At 45.8% G+C, this 20,000-nt stretch overlaps 1 protein-coding gene and 1 long non-coding RNA gene across 6 annotated transcripts in view; one reads left to right on the top strand and one right to left on the bottom strand.

Moving 5' to 3' along the window:
• Positions 1–14,318, top strand: part of LOC143291202 (neo-calmodulin-like) — a 208,428-nt gene extending 194,110 nt beyond the window's left edge. For all 5 annotated transcript variants that reach the window (XM_076600947.1, XM_076600949.1, XM_076600948.1 and 2 more), the window contains 3 exons: positions 9,118–9,261; positions 11,055–11,339; positions 13,120–14,318. In XM_076600947.1, coding sequence (XP_076457062.1) covers positions 9,118–9,261; positions 11,055–11,339; positions 13,120–13,295 — 605 coding nt within the window. In that variant the 3' untranslated portion in view covers positions 13,296–14,318. The remainder of the gene's footprint in view (positions 1–9,117; positions 9,262–11,054; positions 11,340–13,119) is intronic.
• LOC143291203 (uncharacterized) lies at positions 14,306–17,152 on the bottom strand. The gene is made up of 2 exons (XR_013056484.1): positions 17,082–17,152; positions 14,306–17,033 (listed from the first exon to the last, which is right to left on the bottom strand). It is a non-coding gene; the product is annotated as an uncharacterized LOC143291203 (long non-coding RNA).
• Positions 17,153–20,000: the final 2,848 nt, after the last annotated feature.

The following is a 20,000-nucleotide window of genomic DNA, read 5'->3' as shown; positions in this document are numbered from 1 at the left end:
ACACACTCTCTCTCTCTCTCTGTCTCTCTCTCCATCACACACACACACACACTCTCTCTCTCTCTCTCTCTCTCTCTCTCCATCACAAGCACACACACACACTCTCTCTCTCTGTCTCTCTCTCCATCACACACACACACACACACACTCTCTCTCTCTCTCTCTCTGTCTCTCTCTCCATCACACACACACACACACACACACACACACACACACACACACACACACACACACACACACACTGTCTCTCTCTCTCTCTCTCTGTCTCTCTCACCATCACACACACACACACACACACACACACGTACACACACACACTCTCTCTCTCTCTCTCTCTCCATCACAAGCACACACACACTCTCTCTCTCTCTGTCTCTCTCTCCATCACACACACACACACACACATACACACAGAGTCTACCCCTGTTTCTCTCATTGCCCCCCCCTCTCTCTGTACTCTCTCTTTACTCTGATTCTCCCTCCCTCTCTCTCTACTTTCCCTCTCTACTCTCTCTTTACTCTGATTTTCCCTCCCTCTCTCTCTCTACTCTCCCTCTTTACTCTCTCTTTACTCTGATTTTCCCTCCCTCTCTCTCTCTACTCTCCCTCTTTACTCTCTCTTTACTCTGATTTTCCCTCCCTCTCTCTCTCTACTCTCCCTCTTTACTCTCTCTTTACTCTGATTTTCCCTCCCTCTCTCTCTCTACTCTCCCTCTTTACTCTCTCTTTACTCTGATTTTCCCTCCCTCTCTCTCTCTACTCTCCCTCTGTACTCTCTCTTTACTCTGATTTTCCCCTCCCTCTCCCTCTCTCTACTCTCCCTCTTTACTCTCTCTTTACTCTGATTTTCCCTCCCTCTCTCTCTCTACTCTCCCTCTGTACTCTCTCTTTACTCTGATTTTCCCTCCCTCTCTCTCTCTACTCTCCCTCTTTACTCTCTCTTTACTCTGATTTTCCCTCCCTCTCTCTCTCTACTCTCCCTCTTTACTCTCTCTTTACTCTGATTTTCCCTCCCTCTCTCTCTCTACTCTCCCTCTGTACTCTCTCTTTACTCTGATTTTCCCCTCCCTCTCCCTCTCTCTACTCTCCCTCTTTACTCTCTCTTTACTCTGATTTTCCCTCCCTCTCTCTCTCTACTCTCCCTCTGTACTCTCTCTTTACTCTGATTTTCCCTCCCTCTCTCTCTCTACTCTCCCTCTGTACTCTCTCTTTACTCTGATTTCCCCTCCCTCTCCCTCTCTCTACTCTCCCTCTTTACTCTCTCTTTACTCTGATTTTCCCTCCCTCTCTCTCTCTACTCTCCCTCTTTACTCTCTCTTTACTCTGATTTTTCCCTCCCTCTCTCTCTCTACTCTCCCTCTTTACTCTCTCTTTACTCTGATTTTCCCTCCCTCTCTCTCTCTACTCTCCCTCTTTACTCTCTCTTTACTCTGATTTTTCCCTCCCTCTCCCTCTCTCTACTCTCCCTCTTTACTCTTTACTCTGATTTTCCCTCCCTCTCTCTCTCTACTCTCCCTCTTTACTCTCTCTTTACTCTGATTTTCCCTCCCTCTCTCTCTCTACTCTCCCTCTTTACTCTCTCTTTACTCTCATTCTCCCCCTCTCTCTCTTTCTACTTTCCCTCTCTACTCTCCCTCTCTTCTCTCTCTCTCTCTCTGCTCTCTTTATCTAGTCTCCTTATACTCTCTCTCTCTGTTTCTCCCCCTTCTCTCTCTACTCTCTCTCTCTCTACTCTCTGTCTCTCTTTACTCTCTCTCTCTACTCTCTCTCTCTCTCTCTACACACACACTCTCTACTCTCTCTCTCTACTCTTTCACTCTCTCTCCCTCGCTCTCTTTCTCCCTCTCTCTCTACTCTCTCACTCTCTCTCTACTCCCTCTCTCTCTCAACTCTACGTCTCTCCAGTTCTCCCTCTTCACCGACTGTATGTTTTCCAAGGCACAAAGTGAAAGCTGTGGCTGTGATAATGTCGACAGTCATGTGGGAGTGGGTGAGTGAGGTCGAGTGATCTACACCTTGTCAAATCCCCTCAGCAAACACGTGTCTGTACTGACCAGTTGGACACCCTTGTGCTATTTTTGTACCAGCATGAGCTGACCAAAGAGGGGGGTGGGGGTGAAGAGGGGTTGAGGGGGTGGGTGAGGTTAGACGGTGGAGGGGGCGCGGGGAGGGGTCGTCTGTCTCCACGACTTCCAGGGAGGACTCTCTGTATACCTACACTACTACTACCTGTCCTGTTCCTCCGATGGCAGAACTGTTCCACTGTGTGTGTGTGTGTGTGGGTGGGGGGGTGGGTGGCTGGGTGGATGTCGGTGTGTGTGTGTGTGTGTGTGTGTGTGTGTGGATTTGTGCTTGTCGGTGTGCGCGCGTGTGTGTGTGTGTGTGTGGATATCGGTTTGTGTGTGTGTGTGTGTGTGTGTGTGTGTGTGTGTATGTCTGTCTGTATGTCTGTCTATATGTCTTTATCTCTCTCTGTTCTCTCTCTGTCTCGCTCTCTGTCTCTCTGTCTCTGTCTCTGTCTGTCTCTCTCTGTGTGTCTCTTTCTCTCCCTCTCCCTTTGAAGATAAACATTCCCCATGTGTAACGCAAATTCTGCGAATGGCTAAAAAGCTCTGTCCCCCTCCCCCCCCCCCCCCCCCCCATTCCTCATTAGGAAAAAGAAAGAAAGGAAGAAGTATCAGCTTCTCTGTTAAACAAAACAAAAGAAAAACAGAAGAACCAAAAGATGACGACGGCGATGTTTACTTGCACGAGTTGTCCTAAACCCTCCTGTTGTTCTCAATATTCACTCCATCGGTTATTTATGGACATCTTTAAGAATAGAAGCAAGGCCAGTGTGTGTGTGTGTGTGTGTGTGTTGTGAGTTTTGCGTGTGTGTTGTGTGTGTGTGTGTGTGGGGGGGGGGGGCGGTGTTGTGCGTGCGTGTGTGTGTTGTGTGTGTGTGTGTGTGTGTGTGTGTGTGTGTGTGCACGCGCGCGCGCACACACGCGTATGCGTATTTGCGTGTGTGTACGTGAATGTGCATACATGTTTGTGCGCGTGTGTGTGTCAATGTGTGTGTGCGTGTGAGTGTGTGTGTGCGTGCGTGTGTGTGTGTGTGTGTGCGCGCGCGCGTGTGTGTGTATGTGTGAGTGTGTGTGGGTGTGTGTGTGTGTGTGTGTTTGTGTGTGTGTGTGTGTGTGTGAGTATGTATGTGTGTGTGTGTGTGTGTGTGTGTGTGTGTGTGTGTGTGTGTGAGTGTGTGTGTGCATGCGAGTGTGTGTGTGTGCGCGTGTGTTTGCATGTGTGTGTGTATGTGTGCGTGTGAGTGTGTGTGTGTGTGTGTGTGCGTGTGTTTGCATGTGTGTGTCTGTGTGTGTGTGTTGTGCAGACAAAACTTATCAATCAGACGTGTCAATCCTGCTACTGTCAACTGCGGCGCATCAGTTCCATCCGGAAATATCTGTGCATTGACGCAACATCTAGGCTTGTCGTTTCTCTCAATCTCTCTCGCCTTGACTACTGTAACTCTCTATTGTCTGGTTTGCCTGCTTCATCCATTCAGTCCCTTCAGCGCATACAAAACTCTGCTGCCCGACTCGTCCTCAGAAAGAAAAGAGCTGAGCACATCACTCCTCTTTTGCAACATCTCCACTGGCTCCCTGTCTCACACCGAATAAAGTACAAGATCAGCACTCTATGCTACAAATGTATTCACAAATCAGCCCCTTCCTATCTCTGTGGCTGCCTTCTCCTCTGCACTCCATCTCGCTCACTACGATCAGCTTCGGATCCACTCCATTAAATTTTACGGATACCCAGATTCAAACTCTCGACTGTTGGCCGCCGTTCTTTCTCTTTCGCTTCGTCAAGTCTCCACACTCAGCTCTTTCAAGTCTAGCCTTAAAACCCACCTCTTCCCAAAATAGCCTCCCTTCCCTGCCTCTTCCTTGTCTTCAGTTTCTCCAGTTGAGTTATGCGTGCGTGAGAATGACTGGTGCGAAAGCGCTTTGATTTGTCTATGCACAAGATTCAGCGCTATATAAATACCATTATTATTATTATTATTTGTGCATGCTTGTGCGTGTGTGTGTGTGTTGTGTGTTGTGTGTGTGTGCGTGTGTATGTGTGTGTGTGCGTGTGCGCGCACACGCGTATGCGTATGTGTGTGTGTGTGCGTGAATGTGCACACATGTGTGTGTGTGTGTGTGTGTGTGTGTTCGCGCGCGCTTGGTTGTTGTTGACTGGCCAGAGACAGCCAGATGATGACGAGAATCGATAACGACAGACACTGAACTTTACCTGTGAGTAGGTGTAGAGAAAGGAAGAAGCTGGAACTGTCTTTCTGCCTTTCCGTCTGTCTCTCTGTCCGTTCTCTGTGTGTGTGTGTGTGTGTGTGTGTGTTTGTATTTGTATTTCTTTTTATCACAACAGATCTCTCTGTGTGAAATTCGGGCTGCTCTCCCCAGGGAGAGCACGTCGCTACACTACAGCGCCACCCATTTTTTTGTATTTTGTTCTGCGTGCGGTTTTATTTGCTTTTCCTATCGAAGTGGATTTTTTCTACAGAATTTTGCCAGGAACAGTCCTGTTGTTGCCGTGGGTTCTTTTACGTGCGCTAAGTGCATGCTGCACACGAGACCTCGGTTTATCGTCTCATCCGAATGACTAGCGTCCAGACCACCACTCAAGGTCTAGTGGAGGGGGAAAAATATCGGCGGCTGAGCCGTGATTCGAACCTGTGCGCTCAGATTCTCTCGTTTCCTAGGCGGACGCTTTACCTCTAGGCCATCACTCCACATGTGTGTGTGTAGGAGGAATTTTTGTTTAATGTCCCGTCACACTTATCGGTGATTGAAGACATTTTGTTAAAGTATTTATGAATACATTTGAGTATTATCGGTTAGAAGGGGTGGGAGATGTGAATGAATGGAGGGTTGGGGGAAACTGGGCAAATGAGGGTGAAATGAGGGTGAAATTTAAAAAAAGAAATCAAAATACAATTACAGGAAATTATTTAAAGGACTTCGTAAAAGAGAAGTCGTTAAACTGACATGGGAAACAACTGATAATGAATGCAAAAAGTCAAAAACATCAACGTTCTCAGTCACTTGTGAAGACACACTTTCGTGTACATAAGGCTTCATCAAGCTACAGTCAAAAATTATATGCTTAATTGTCAGGTTACTAAAGCATATGCACTTGACATTAGAACAATACTTGGTCCGTAATTAATTTGATAATAGTCTGAGAGCTAAACTCAGAATTGGTCTGCGAATCGGACCAAATTCTGAGAGAGTCAACTGACGAGGTTTTAGACATGAATTCAAGTACCTATAAAAGTCTCTTTCTAGTATATTGCATATTTCCTTGTATGACAATGGGCAGTATACGTTCATACTATCTATATGATTCTTTGCTCCCCTTTTTGCTGCCCTGTCTGCTTGGTCGTTAGAAAGGAATCCAGTGTGGGATGGTATCCAACAAAAATCAAACATTTGTACCCTTCACAAATAGTGTGTGTGTGTGTGTGTGTGTGTGCGTGCGTGCGTGCGTGTGTGTGTGTGTGTGTGTGTGCGTGCGTGTGTGTGTGTGTGTGTGTGTACTTCCTCCCTTCTTTACTCTCTGTCAGTGTTTTTTTCTCTCTCTCTTTCTGTGTCTGTGTCTCTTCCCTTGTCAGTGTCTGTGTCTCTTCCCTTGTCAGTGTCTGTGTCACTTTCTCATTGCCGCTGCCCTCTTCTCTCTCTCTTTCTGTGTCAGTGTCTGTGTCTCTTCCCTTGTCAGTGTCTGTGTCACTTTCTCATTGCCGCTGCCCTCTTCTCTCTCTCTGTCAGTGTCTGTGTCTCTTCCCTTGTCAGTGTCTGTGTCACTTTCTCATTGCCGCTCCCCTCTTCTCTCTCTCTGTCAGTGTCTGTGTCTCTTCCCTTGTCAGTGTCTGTGTCTCTTCCCTTGTCAGTGTCTGTGTCACTTCCCTTGTCAGTGTCTGTGTCACTTCCCTTGTCAGTGTCTGTGTCACTTTCTCATTGCCGCTCCCCTCTTCTCTCTCTCTGTCAGTGTCTGTGTCTCTTCCCTTGTCAGTGTCTGTGTCTCTTCCCTTGTCAGTGTCTGTGTCTCTTCCCTTGTCAGTGTCTGTGTCTCTTCCCTTGTCAGTGTCTGTGTCACTTTCTCATTGCCGCTCCCCTCTTCTCTCTCTCTGTCAGTGTCTGTGTCTTTCCCTTGTCAGTGTCTGTGTCTTTCCCTTGTCAGTGTCTGTGTCACTTTCTCATTGCCGCCCCCCTCTTCTCTCTCTCTGTCTGTGTCTGTGTCACTTCCCTTGTCAGTGTCTGTGTCTCTTCCCTTGTCAGTGTCTGTGTCTTTCCCTTGTCAGTGTCTGTGTCACTTCCCTTGTCAGTGTCTGTGTCACTTCCATTGTCAGTGTCTGTGTCTCTTCCCTTGTCAGTGTCTGTGTCACTTTCCTTGTCAGTGTCTGTGTCACTTTCCTTGTCAGTGTCTGTGTCTCTTCCCTTGTCAGTGTCTGTGTCTCTTCCCTTGTCAGTGTCTGTGTCACTTCCCTTGTCAGTGTCTGTGTCACTTCCCTTGTCAGTGTCTGTGTCACTTCCATTGTCAGTGTCTGTGTCTCTTCCCTTGTCAGTGTCTGTGTCTCTTCCCTTGTCAGTGTCTGTGTCACTTCCATTGTCAGTGTCTGTGTCACTTCCCTTGTCAGTGTCTGTGTCTCTTCCCTTGTCAGTGTCTGTGTCACTTTCTCATTGCCGCTCCCCTCTTCTCTCTCTCTCTGTCAGTGTCTGTGTCACTTCCCTTGTCAGTGTCTGTGTCTCTTCCCTTGTCAGTGTCTGTGTCTCTTCCCTTGTCAGTGTCTGTGTCACTTTCTCATTGCCGCTCCCCTCTTCTCTCTCTCTGTCAGTGTCTGTGTCTCTTCCCTTGTCAGTGTCTGTGTCTCTTCCCTTGTCAGTGTCTGTGTCTCTTCCCTTGTCAGTGTCTGTGTCACTTTCTCATTGCCGCTCCCCTCTTCTCTCTCTCTGTCAGTGTCTGTGTCTTTCCCTTGTCAGTGTCTGTGTCACTTTCTCATTGCCGCTGCCCTCTTCTCTCTCTCTCTCTCTGTCAGTGTCTGTGTCACTTTCTCATTGCCGCTGCCCTCTTCTCTCTCTCACTTTATATATTATCTTCCTGTGTGTTGATTGTGTTGTGCTGAGTTGGATGTCTGTGTTATGTGTTATGTGTTGTGTGTGTGTGTGTGTGTGTGTGTGTGTGTGTGTGTGTGTGTGTGTATGTAAATGTGTGTGTGTGTGATTGTGTGTGTAATTGTGTGTGTGTACGTGTGTTTGTGTAAAAGGAAGAGAGAGAGAGAGAGAGAGAGAGGCAGAAAGACAAAGAGACTGTCCATTTCTCTCCACCTACTCACAGGTGAAGTTCTGTGTCGTTCGTTATCGATGGGAGAGAGAGAGAGAGAGCGTGTGTGTGTGTGTGTGTGTGTTTGTGTGTGTGTGATTGTGTGTGTGTGTGTGTGTGTGTGTGTGTGTGTTTGTGTGTGTGTGTGTGTGAAGTTGAGTGAATCAGTGAAGAATCAATCAGTCAGTGAATGGTTTATCTGTAATATATCAAGGCGTGTATGATTTTTAGAGAGTGTGTGACAAATATCACCATCATGCAAGTATGGGTTATATATCCTGCAATTTTGAGTTACATTCCGGAAGGTACGCGCGTTTGTGCATATTCGTAAGTAGTGAACATAGTGTGGTCCAATAAAAAAAAAAATAAATAAAAAAAAACCCGAAAAAAACACCTTATAATGATAAAGTACTGATAGGTTCATGCACGTTAAAGAACCCCAACGGCAACAAAAGGGTTGTCCCTGGTAAAATTATATTGAAAAAAAACAAACAAAAAAACCCACCGGACTTTGGTAATGAAAACAATAACTCTTTTCTTTCTTCTTTTTTTTTCTTTTGGATTTATCAAAATGACGGTAAGTTTCATATAGGTAACAGGATAGACGGTTCAAATGATTTGAAAAACAGAGAACAAGAAAGCTGTGACTGATGTGCATGAAGCAGACCCTCTGTTCAACACGTTCGTTCTTTATTCTGACCAGACTATCTTTTGCTGAATCGCCTGCCTTCTTTTTTCTTCTTTTTTTTGCGAAAGATCTTTCAACAGTGGTATAAATTTGTGCTGTTTAAACTGGGATTCCCAAGTTTTAGGAACTCAATAAAGAAAGATCAGTTTCTAAAACTTGGGAATTGAATTGAAGTAAGATCAGTTTCTAAAACTTGGGAATTGAATTGAAGGAAGATCAGCTTCTAAAACTAAGGTTATTACTTTCTGTCTCGTTGTAAACTGAGGAAGCCGTTGTTTTGGGTTTTTTGTTGTTTTTGTTTTGTGTGTGTGTGTGTGTGTGTGTGTTTGTTTGTTTGTTTGTTTTGTTTGTTCGTTCGTTTGTGTAAATTAATGCTATGAATTATATTCTCAGGATGGTGCTTTTGTTTTATTCATTCATTTGTTTCATTCATCTATCTGCAGTCCATCCTGTTCATTTGTCTTTAATGTTATGTGTATTCTCAGAATGGTGCTTTTATTTGTGTATTTATTCATTCATTCATTCATCTCTCTCTCTCTCATATATATATATATGTCTTCGACCAGATCTGCAGTCCGTATTGTTCGTTTGATTTTGCTCTTATGTATTTTCAAGATGCTGCTCTCTCACACACACACACACACACACACACACACACACACACAGAGAGAGAGAGAGAGAGAGAGAGAGAGAGAGAGAGGAACACACACACACACATTCACACACACACAGAGGATCACAGTCTCTCACTCTCTCTCTCTCTCTCCACACACACACACACACACACACACACACATACACACACACACACACACACACACACACACACACACACACATATATATATATATATATATATATATATTGGATAGGAAAAACAAATCAAACTGCACGCAGGAAAAAAAAAGGGGGGTGGGGGGTGGCGCTGTAGTGTAGCGATGCGCTCTCCCCGGGGAGAGCATCCCAAATTTCACACAGAGAAATCTGTTGTGATAAAAAGAAATACAAATACATACACACATTTATATATATATATATATGTTGTGGTTGTTTATTGTGAGCAGATCTGCAGTCGGTGTTCGACATGTTCGACAAGAACCGGGACGGGAAGATCTCCTGTGAGGAGCTGGGCGTGGTGCTGCGGACCCTGGGACACCGCTACTCGCAGGCTGAGGTGGAGGAGATGATCAGCAACGCCGATAAGAACGGTCAGTACACTGTCCGTCCGCCACCCCCACCCCCATCCCTCCTCTGGCCCACTCCCTCCCTCCCCCCTCCCCTCCTCTGGCCCACTCCCTCCCTCCCTCCTCTGGCCCACTCCCTCCCTCCCCTCCTCTGGCCCACTCCCTCCCTCCCCCCTCTGGCCCACTCCCTCCCTCCCCCCCTCCCCTCCTCTGGCCCACTCCCCCCCTCCCCTCCTCTGGCCCACTCCCTCCCTCCCCCCTCCCCTCCCTCCACTCGCTGGTAGTCTATCATATATATAAGGTGTTGCATTTAGATCTCAGGGGGGGAAGGGAATTAGATGTCAAATATAGCAACATGTCTTTATGAATTTGGTTTCGGGTGTTTGAAGAGGTCGGTTGGTGAAGAGATCATGTTTTTGAAAACTTTCTGTCAGCGCCATACACTGTAGATGGCCAACTTTGGAGAAGTTCCGGGAGACGGTATTGATTTGTAGTAGTTTGTTTCCTTATTTAGCTGCGAAAACAGTTGAATAAACGCTAACGGTTAAGGTGACATTTACAGAGTTTGTTATCGCCCCTTGTTTATATGGGGCTGTCGCCTTCATCATCTCCTCTCCTCTCTCTGTCTCTCTCTCTGTCTCTCCCTCTGTCTCTCTCTCTCTGTCTCTCTCTCTGTGTCTCTTTGTCTCTCTCTGTCTCTTCTCTCTCTCTCTCTCTTCTCTCTCTCTCTCTCATTTCATCTTTTCTACTTTACTGTCTCCACTCTCGCACCCCACCCACCCACCCCACTCTCTCTCTCTCTCTCTCTCTCTCTCTCTCTCTCTCTCTCTCTTCTCTCTTCTGATGTGAATTTTCTCTAATTTATTCTTGTGCGTTTCCTTTTTTTTTTATTTTGTACCCCAGGGCTGGGTGGGAAAAAAAGCAATCTTACGATTGTGCTTATCTCAATACCCTCGAAAAATCACATTTCTTTCATTCGTTCGTTCGTTCGTTCGTTCTTTCATTCTCTCTGTCTCTGTCTCTGTCTCTCTCTCTCTCTCTCTCTCTCTCTCTCCTCTCTCGTGCGCGCGCACGTGTGTGTGTGTGTGTGTGTGTGTGTGTGTGTGTGTGTGTGTGTGTGTGTGTGTGTGTGTGCTCGACATTGTAATGGGTCAGAAGGCTTTCTACAATAAAATATTTCTGAGTTCTCTCTCTCTCTTTCTCTCTCTCTCTCTCTTGACTGATGTGAGAGCACATATATATATATATATATATGTGTGTGTGTGTGTGTGTGTGTGTGTGTGTGTGTGTGTATGTAAGTATGTATTCCACCAAAATTCAATTTATTTACACAAAGCATTTCAGTTGCGATCAGTTATTATGACTTCATGATTACTGAACAGATTGTAATTATTATTCAGATGCAGATACTATATCATTATTCAGATGCAGATACTGTAATGTGTATGATCATTATTCAGATGCAGATACTATAATATGTATGATCATTATTCAGATACAGATACTGTAATATGTATGATCATTATTCAAATGCAGATACTATAATATGTATGATCATTATTCAAATGCAGATACTATAATATGTATGATCATTATTCAGATGCAGATACTGTAATATGTATGATCATTATTCAGATGCAGATACTGTAATCTGTATGATCATTATTCAAATGCAGATACTATAATATGTATGATCATTATTCAGATGTAGATAGTGTATTGTTGTACATCGTTTACGGTGTTTATGAGGGGTAGCGGGCAACGGCCTTATAAAGAATGAACCATCCATCCATATATCTCTCTTTCTCTCTCACCAGACAATGGTTTCGTAGAGTACGACGAATTCATCCTGCTGATGAAGCGCTGGTCAGCCAACGTGGAGGAACAGGGGCTGGACGAAGAGGCCCGTGAAGCGGAGAACGCCCGAGAGACCTTCAAAGCCTTTGACGTGGACGGCAACGGCTTCATAGACCGCCACGAGCTTCGCTTCATCATGTCCCGGCTGCCCAAGAGCCCCGGGGAGAAGGACATTGACGAGACTGACATCGACGAGATGTTCCGGCTGGCCGACCTCAACGGGGACGGACTGATAGATTATGAAGGTGAGGGTTGGGTGTGTGTGTGTGTGTGTGTGTGTGTGTGTGTGTGTGTGTGTGTGTGTGTGTGTGTGTGTGTGTGTGTGTGTGTGTGTCGAGAGGAAGGAGGAGGCATTTTGTGTAATGTCCTGTCACACATATTATCGGTGATTGAAGACAATTTTTGTTCGAGTATTAATGTATACATTTGAGTAGTATTGTATGCTTCTTCTTCCACCCCCCCTCCCTATAGTATTGAGAGAGAGAGTGTGTGTGTGTGTGTGTGTGTGTGTGTGTGTGTGTGTGTGTGTGTGTGTGTGTGTGTGTTTGGTGGTGTTGGTGTTGGGGTAGAAATGAATAATTGAATGAATGAATGAATTAATTAAAGTAATGTCCTGTGAACAATGTGCAGAGTTCCAGTGACTGAAATGAAGGAAGGAAGGAAGAAAGGAATGTTAAAAGCATGCAAAGTTCCATTGATTGCATGAATGAATGAATGAATTGATGAATGAATGAATGAATGAATTGATGTCCTGTGAATAATGTGCAGAGTTCCAGTGACTGAAATGAAGGAAGGAAGGAAGAAAGGAATGTTAAAAGCATGCAAAGTTCCATTGATTGCATGAATGAATGAATGAATTGATGAATGAATGAATGAATGAATTGATGTCCTGTGAATAATGTGCAGAGTGCCATTGATAGATTTAAATTAATGAATGAATGGATAGATGCATGAATGAATGAATGAATGAAACTGATGTCCTGTGAACAATATGCAGAGTCCCATTGACCGAAATGAAGGAATGAAGGAAGGAAGGAGAGGAGGAGGAAAGGATGGAAGGGATGTAAAACGCATGCAAAGTTCCATTGATTGTGTGAATGAATGCATGCATGAATGAATGAATGAATGAATGAATGAATGAAACTTGATGTCCTGTGAATAATGTACAGAGTCCCATTGATAGAAAGAAATGATTGAATGAATGAATAAATGAATGAATGAATGAAAGTAATGTCCTGTGAACAGTTTGCATAGTTCCACTGATTGAAATGAAGGAAGTGAGGAAGGAAAGAAGAAAGGAAGAAAGGAAGGAAGGAATGTTAAAAACATGAAAAGTCATTGATTGTATGAATTGATGAACGAAGGAACGAACGAACAAAGGAATAAAAGTGATGTCCTGTGAACAATGTGCAGAGTCCCATTGATTGAAAGGAAGGAAGGAAGGAAGGAATGTGAAAAAACATGCACAGTTCCGTTGATTGTATGAATGAATGAATGAATGAATGAAACTCATGTCCTGTGAATAACGTAGAGAGACATTGATAGAATTGAATTAATGGATGAATGGATGAGTGAATGAATGAATGAACGAACGAAACGGATTGCCCTGTGAACAAGGTACATACTCTCATTGATAGAAACAAATGAATGAATGAATGAAAGTGATGTCTTGTGAACAATATGTGCAGATCCATTAACTGGAATGAATGAATGAATGAATGAATGAATGAAAGTGATGTCTTGTGAACAATATGTGCAGATCCATTAACTGGAATGAATGAATGAATGAATGAAAGTGATGTCTTGTGAACAATATGTGCAGATCCATTAACTGGAATGATTGAATGAATGAATGAATGAACGAATGAATGAATGAATGAAACGAAACTGATGCCCTGTGAACAATGTACAGAGCCCGTCCCATTGATAGAAACGAATGAATGAATGACTAAACAAACGAAGGGACAAACGAAGGAAGGAAAGTGATACCCACTCTCCCCCCTACCTTGGGGACGTTGCTTGCAGAGTTCACCCAGCTGATGGCCAAAATGCCGCTGTCCGGAGGGGTGCCGCCTCCTCCTCCTCGATCCTTCTCCTCCTCCTCCTCCTCCGCCTCCACCACCCGCTCTCCCGCCGCCTCCTCCTCCTCCACTACCTCCTCCTCCAAAGCCTCTTCCTCCAAGGGCGTCAAGAAGAAGTGAGCTGAGCATTGGATGGGGGAGGGGAGGGGACCGCCGCCTGTATGATGTAGCTTGTGTTGTAGGCTGCAGCTGTGCACTGTGGATTGACGGATTGTGGATTGACGGATTGTGGACTGTTGTGGATTGTCGTGTCGGCAGGGTCTCGCTGACACCCCGCCCCCACCACTCCACCACCCCACCCACCACCAGAACCACCCTCTCTACCACCACACCTTACACCCCCCCCCCCTCCCCACCCTTCCACACATCTCCACACACACCCCACCTCCGCCTCAGCACCCACACCTTTACTGGTAACCCCTTCTTCCCTCAACTAACTCTGTCTTCTTGCCAGGGCAGGAAGGGGGAGATGGAGTGAGGGGGGAGGGGAGTGGAGTGGAGAGAGAGAGGTGGGGGTGGTGGTTGTTTTGTTTTTGTTTTCAGTGGGCTTGGGTTTTTTGTTCGTTTGCTTGCTTGCTTTTTGTTTATTTATTTCAACTTCCTTTTTTTTTCTTTTTGGGTGGGGTGGGGGACGGTTTGTGCCATGCCACACCACCGATATCCAACTACCACCACCAGCACAACACAGCTGACTTGTTTTTTCTCTTGTCTTTGACGTGTGGTTAGGGGGAGGAGGGGGTGTGGGGGGCGGGGGGGGGAGGTCATGGGGTCCGATTCTTCTTCGTTCGAGGCGTAGCACTGTTCTTGTTGGATTTCATTTGGGAGGGGGGAGGGAACGTGGGGGGGGGGGGGGCGTGACGGTTTCATAGGGGCGAAGGTCCGTTTCAGTGGGAGAGATAGAGAGAGAGATCTCCATCTGTGTGCCGTAGGATTGTGTTATCTTCTTTTTTCCAACATGGTCACGTCTGTCGTTTTTTTTCTTTTCTTTTCTTTTTTAAATCTCTTCTTTTCTTTTCTTTTGGTTTATTTTTTGTTTGTATCTTGTTGTGGATTTGGGTGATTCTTTTGATTTCATGTCACACACACACACACACACACACACACACACACACACAGACATACACACACAGAGACATACACACACACACACACACACACACACACACACACACTCACACACACACACACACACACACACACACAGAGCATGTGTCACGTGGGTCAGTTTTAACTAAGTGTGGTTTCCTCCTTCTCTCCCTCTCCCTCAACCCCCATCCCCACCTCAACCCCTCCCCCTCTCCCCTCATACACACACACACACACATCTCCACCATCCCCATTCCTGAATATGTGTGTGTGTGTGTGTGTGTGGCGAATGCTCTCTTCTTTGGCTTTTTTCCGGGGTGGGGTAGGGGGGGCTGGGGGAGTTTGTTTTTGGTGTGTGTGTGCGTGTGTGGTTTCCCCCACCCCACCCCCCACGCCCCAACTGACGCACCTTGTTTTCTTTCCTTTAAAAAAAAAAATTTTGATAGTTGTTATTGATGAGTGAGCTACATGCAAAAAGGAGTAGAGTTGTGATGTAGGTTTCCTGGTTTGCCATGTGTCTTGGGGGAAAAAAGATTCACAAAAAAAGAGAGAGAGAGAGAGAAAAGAAAAAAGTTTGGTGGACATGAACGCTGAGATGAGCTAAAAAAATCTTCGGGCATTCTTCGTTTTGAGTTTTTGTTGTTGTTAGTGGTGGTGGTGTTTTGCGGTTTGTGTTGTTGTTGTTGTTGTCGCTGTTGTTGGTTAAAGTCTTAACTCCCGAGAGCAAGGTTTCGGTTGCGCCCCTTTTCTCTGCATTCAAATTTTGTATTACGTGTAGCTGACACATTTTGTACTTTCCAAAGTCAATTCAGGTCTAGATTGGAAGCTGCTAGGCAAATCTCGCTCTCTGCCATAAATGAAGCCAAACCGTAGCTTTATTAGGCTTTTATTTTGAATAAACCTTCACCGACGTCACAGTGTCAGACTCTGAGAAACTGGCTTGATTCAAATCGCCCGCCATTTATAGTCCGGTTCAGGCTTTAAGGCTGTCTTGCTGTTCTGTCCGGCTGTTTTTGTTGTTTCTGTCTCTTGTCTCTGCCTCCACCCCCACCCCCACCCCCACCCACCCCGCCCCCCAATCTGCCCGTTACGCTGTTACCTCTTCCCACACCAGTCTCTGCACTCTGCGTCTTCAGCACCCGACAGACCGCCCGAGAGGGAGGAGACAAAGAGAGACACCAACCGACCTGAGAGAGCTGGTGGAAGACTCGCTCTGGGAGAAGGATGACGATTCGATGATTACTTTGTTGTTGTTCCTGTCTTTGTTGCTGTCTTTGTTGTTGTTGTTGTTATTATTGTTGTTATCTTCATCATCATCATCATTATTATTATTATTATGATTATTATTATTGTTGTTGTTGTTGTTTTCAACATCGTCACCATTATATAGCTATGATCATTATTGTTGATATTTGTTTATTGTTTTAATCACATTATAGTTATAATGATAATTATCATTATTATTGTAATTATTATTATTGTACTTATTATTATTGTAATTATTATTATCACCATCATCATCATCATCATTTTTGTTGTTGTTGTTGTTGTTGTTGTTATGATGATGATTATTATCATCATCACCATTGCTATTTATTATTTTCATCACTTTTTTTTTTGTTATTGCAACCAACCAGTTTCCTCCCGAGCTCTTGAGTGAGGGGGTCAGGGGGGAGGGTTAGGTGTTTCTGTTTCTGTGCACACTGTGACCTCGTGACTGTGGACGTGAACACTTTGTCGACGACTGTTTCATGTTTTTGCATCTGTAACTGTCTGTCTCTTGTCACATGGGGAAAAGAAAAGAAGAAGAAAAAAACAAAAAAATGAAGAAGAAGATTCTTGAAATGTAGATTCCCACGCCTTTTTTGCTGTGACCTACGAGATGTGAGTTTTGCATGTCACTGATTCACGTTTGTTTGTTTTTGTGTGAGCCTCCAGATATTTCCGACCACTGTTTTGGGTTTTGTATCAGTGGAAAGTGCAAATACGGATTTGCTAGAAGGATTTAAAAAAAAAAAAAAGTGTGTGGTTGGAATATGAATTTTTGTACTTTATCCATCTTGGAAAAGATTGGTATAAATATTTATCCATGTTGATCCGTTGATTGTGATACTGGATGTAATTGCCACAGACTTTGCTTGCAGTGTGATAATTCCATGCTGTGTGCATTGTGAACCTCTCTGTCCCCTGTACTTTTCTCCTCTCCCGAGGTGTCGCTAAAAAAAAGTGTGTATTATTTTTTGACAGATGATTTTATATTGTATTTTGTGTCCCGTATCGATCGCTGTAACATGTTTTATTTTTGTTTTTGTTTTTTCGTTTGTTTGTTTGTTTGTTTTTTGGAGAGAGAGAAAATAGGTCAAGTATCATGAATATGTATGTCTCGAACGAATGGCTATTATGTGATCGCATAATTCCTTTTTTCTTTGCTGTTGTTGTCCTTTTGAGGGGAAAAAATCAACTTTTTGTTCAGTATATATCCCCCGCTTACCCCCCTTATATATATATATTTGTTTCACACTTCCTTGGTTCATTATTGCTTGTCTCCCCTGCCCTGCCCTCCCCTACTTTCACTGCCCTGCCCTGCCCTCCCCTACTTTCACCTGCCCTGCCCTCCCTACTTTCACCTGCCCTGCCCTCCCCTACTTTCACCTGCCCTGCCCTCCCCTACTTTCACCTGCCCTGCCCTCCCCTACTTTCACCTGCCCTGCCCTCCCCTACTTTCACCTGCCCTGCCCTCCCCTACTTTCACCTCCCCTGCCCTACTTTCACCTGCCCCTGCCTCCCTACTTTCACCTCCCCTGCCCTCCCTACTTTCACCTGCCCTGCCCTCCCCTACTTTCACCTGCCCTGCCCTCCCCTACTTTCACCTGCCCTGCCCCTACTTTCATCTGCCCTACCCTGCCCTACTTTCATCTGCCCTGCCCTCCCCTACTTTCACCTCCCCTGCCCTACTTTCATCTGCCCTGCCCTCCCCTACTTTCACCTCCCCTGCCCTACTTTCATCTGCCCTGCCCTGCCCTACTTTCATCTGCCCTACCCTCCCCTACTTTCATCTGCCCTGCCCTGCCCTACTTTCACCTCCCCTGCCCTACTTTCACCTCCCCTGCCCTACTTTCACCTGCCCTGCCCTCCCCTACTTTCACCTCCCCTGCCCTACTTTCACCTGCCCTCCCCTCCCCTACTTTCATCTGCCCTCCCCTACTTTCATCTGCCCTACCCTCCCCTACTTTCATCTGCCCTCCCCTACTTTCACCTGCCCTGCCCTCCCCTCCCCTACTTTCACCTGCCCTGCCCTCCCCTCCCCTACTTTCATCTCCCCTCCCCTACTTTCACCTGCCCTGCCCTCCCCTCCCCTACTTTCACCTGCCCTGCCCTCCCCTCCCCTACTTTCATCTGCCCTCCCCTACTTTCACCTGCCCTGCCCTCCCCTACTTTCATCTGCCCTCCCCTACTTTCATCTGCCCTGCCCTCCCCTACTTTCATCTGCCCTGCCCTGCCCTCCCCTACTTTCACCTGCCCTGCCCTCCCCTACTTTCACCTGCCCTGCCCCACCCCCCACCCCTACCCTTCCCTGTCTTGACTCAATTTTCCAGTACGGTTCCACATTCCATGATGAATGATACCGCATCTACCCCATTTGGATTTCTATAGAATTTAGTTGTTTATTTATTTATTTATTTATTTATTTATTTATCTATCTATTCATTTATTTATTTATTCATTTATTTATCTATCTGTTACTGATTTATTTATTTGTTTATCGATTTATTTGTTAGTTTATTCATTTATGTATTTATTTGTTTGTTTGTTTATGTTTTTTCGGTGTGTTTTTTTCTTGGGGGTGGGGGGGTGGGGGGGGCGTGAGGGGGGTAGGTAGGAGACAGGGGGTGTCCTGTGTGATTCCTTCCACACCCCCACCCCCCACCCTCTCCCTCCATCCCCTCCCTCAGTTTTGTTTCCCACATTGACAGTGCTTGTATCCTTATTATTATTATATTCTTGTCATTTTCTTGAATGACCTCCGTGATTTTTTGCCTTGTACCGAGGAAAATAGTCTTTCTGTTTTCCCTTTGTTCGTTCTTCTTGTGTCTCCGTGCTGTGGCTGTGTGCTGATAAATAGCTATATTATTTTTCCTTACAGTTTTCACTTCTTTATATACCTGTTTGTATGTCGTGCAATAGAGGATTACATAATTGTAATCATTATTTTATCAAAGTGTATCATTATAGCTTCCTCCTGAACACATTTTGTTAGATGGCTTTCCTTGCTGTGTTGTGTGTTTGCCTTTTTTTTCTCTCTCTCTTTTTTTACCTGTGTGTGTGTGTGTGTGTGTGTGTGTGTCTGTGTGTGTATTTTGTCTGTGCGTCTGTGTCTATGTATAGTTCTTGAGCTTCTTGCTATTTGGGAGAAATAGGGGGTAGGGAGAGAGAGAGAGGGTGGGGGGCGGGGGGCAGTTGGTTGTGGAAGCGTGCATTTGCGCTCCCCTCCCTCTCTCTGTATCTCTCTCCGCCCACCCTCTTCCTCATCCTTCCACCCAGCTCTTCTTCTCCCTCACACGCCCCTTCCTTTCCTTTTCCCTCGTCTTAATCTGACGTTAAGTTCACCAGTGAGAGATTGCAACACACAATTAATCCACGAATGAAACACGATATACAGAGACACACCTACACCACCACCAACACAGTGTTCCTCACTGACTGTAAGTCCATCCTGCACAGTCTCCGGGCACCAGCAGGAGAGCAGATCTTTATGAGAGACGTCAGGCAAGAACTGAAATCTCCTCAAACACAGAACTGCTATGGTTGTTCAGTGGATCCCACCCCACTGTGGCATAGGGGGCAATGAAGGGCGGACTGCTCCCAGCCAGGCAGCCAGGTAGAGCAGCCAGCCCACCCAGTTTCCTACAGCCAGGCAAAGACAGACGATACAGAGACACGTTGAATGGAGAGGGGGCTGGGGGGTGGAGCAGGTTAGGGGGAGAGAGGGGAGATGCGGGGGCGGGGAGGGGGGGAGTACAGATTTTGTTTGTCATAGGCTTTTTATATTTATTTATTCTGACCGGTGGAGGAGAAAGACAGAAAATTAATGAACAAAAAGAAATGAGAGAGGAAATGAAATAAGCGAAGAGCGTAGCCATGTAGCCATGTGTCGTAGAGTGCGTGCACAGCCGGTTTTGACTAGATCATGCCCCTTAGAGAGGCCACTGTGGCGCCGTCTTCGGTGATCTCCTGTTCTGGTAACGGTTTACAGTTGGCCGGGTTTTCTCTTTGGGAGTTTTCCTTCTCTTGGAAGGACTGCCTGCTGAGGCTAACGGACTCCGGCTCCGGATTTTTCCTCAGGGTTGACTCCCGAAGCCTTTCCTATGAGTGGGTATGGCCGCAAGGCAGCGGAGGTTTGAAATCAGAGTTTTCCTTCTCTTAGATGAGCTGTCTTCCCAGACTGATGAGCCCCATCTACCCAAAGCACTGGTTTTCAGGCGCCAGGTGACCCGCCTTCGCCCCTTCTCCTATCAGTAGTAGCAGTTCCGCCGGGCTTATATCTAAGCCACACGAGCAGGCTAGGAGCTGGACTTAGTTGTCAGAGGCTGTTGGAGACGCGCGCCGTGAGGGGCATTTTATAGACAATGTCCCCATTGCCACCCCTCGACTATGACAGCCTTGGGACCTAAGCGAAGAACAACTTCACTCTCTCTCATGTCTCATGAAGTGAAATTATATCAGGTATGGCAGGAACAA

This window comes from Babylonia areolata, chromosome 16, assembly GCF_041734735.1.
Source record: "Babylonia areolata isolate BAREFJ2019XMU chromosome 16, ASM4173473v1, whole genome shotgun sequence".
NCBI lineage: Eukaryota > Metazoa > Mollusca > Gastropoda > Neogastropoda > Buccinidae > Babylonia > Babylonia areolata.
This window is presented reverse-complemented; position numbering and strand designations above follow the sequence as displayed.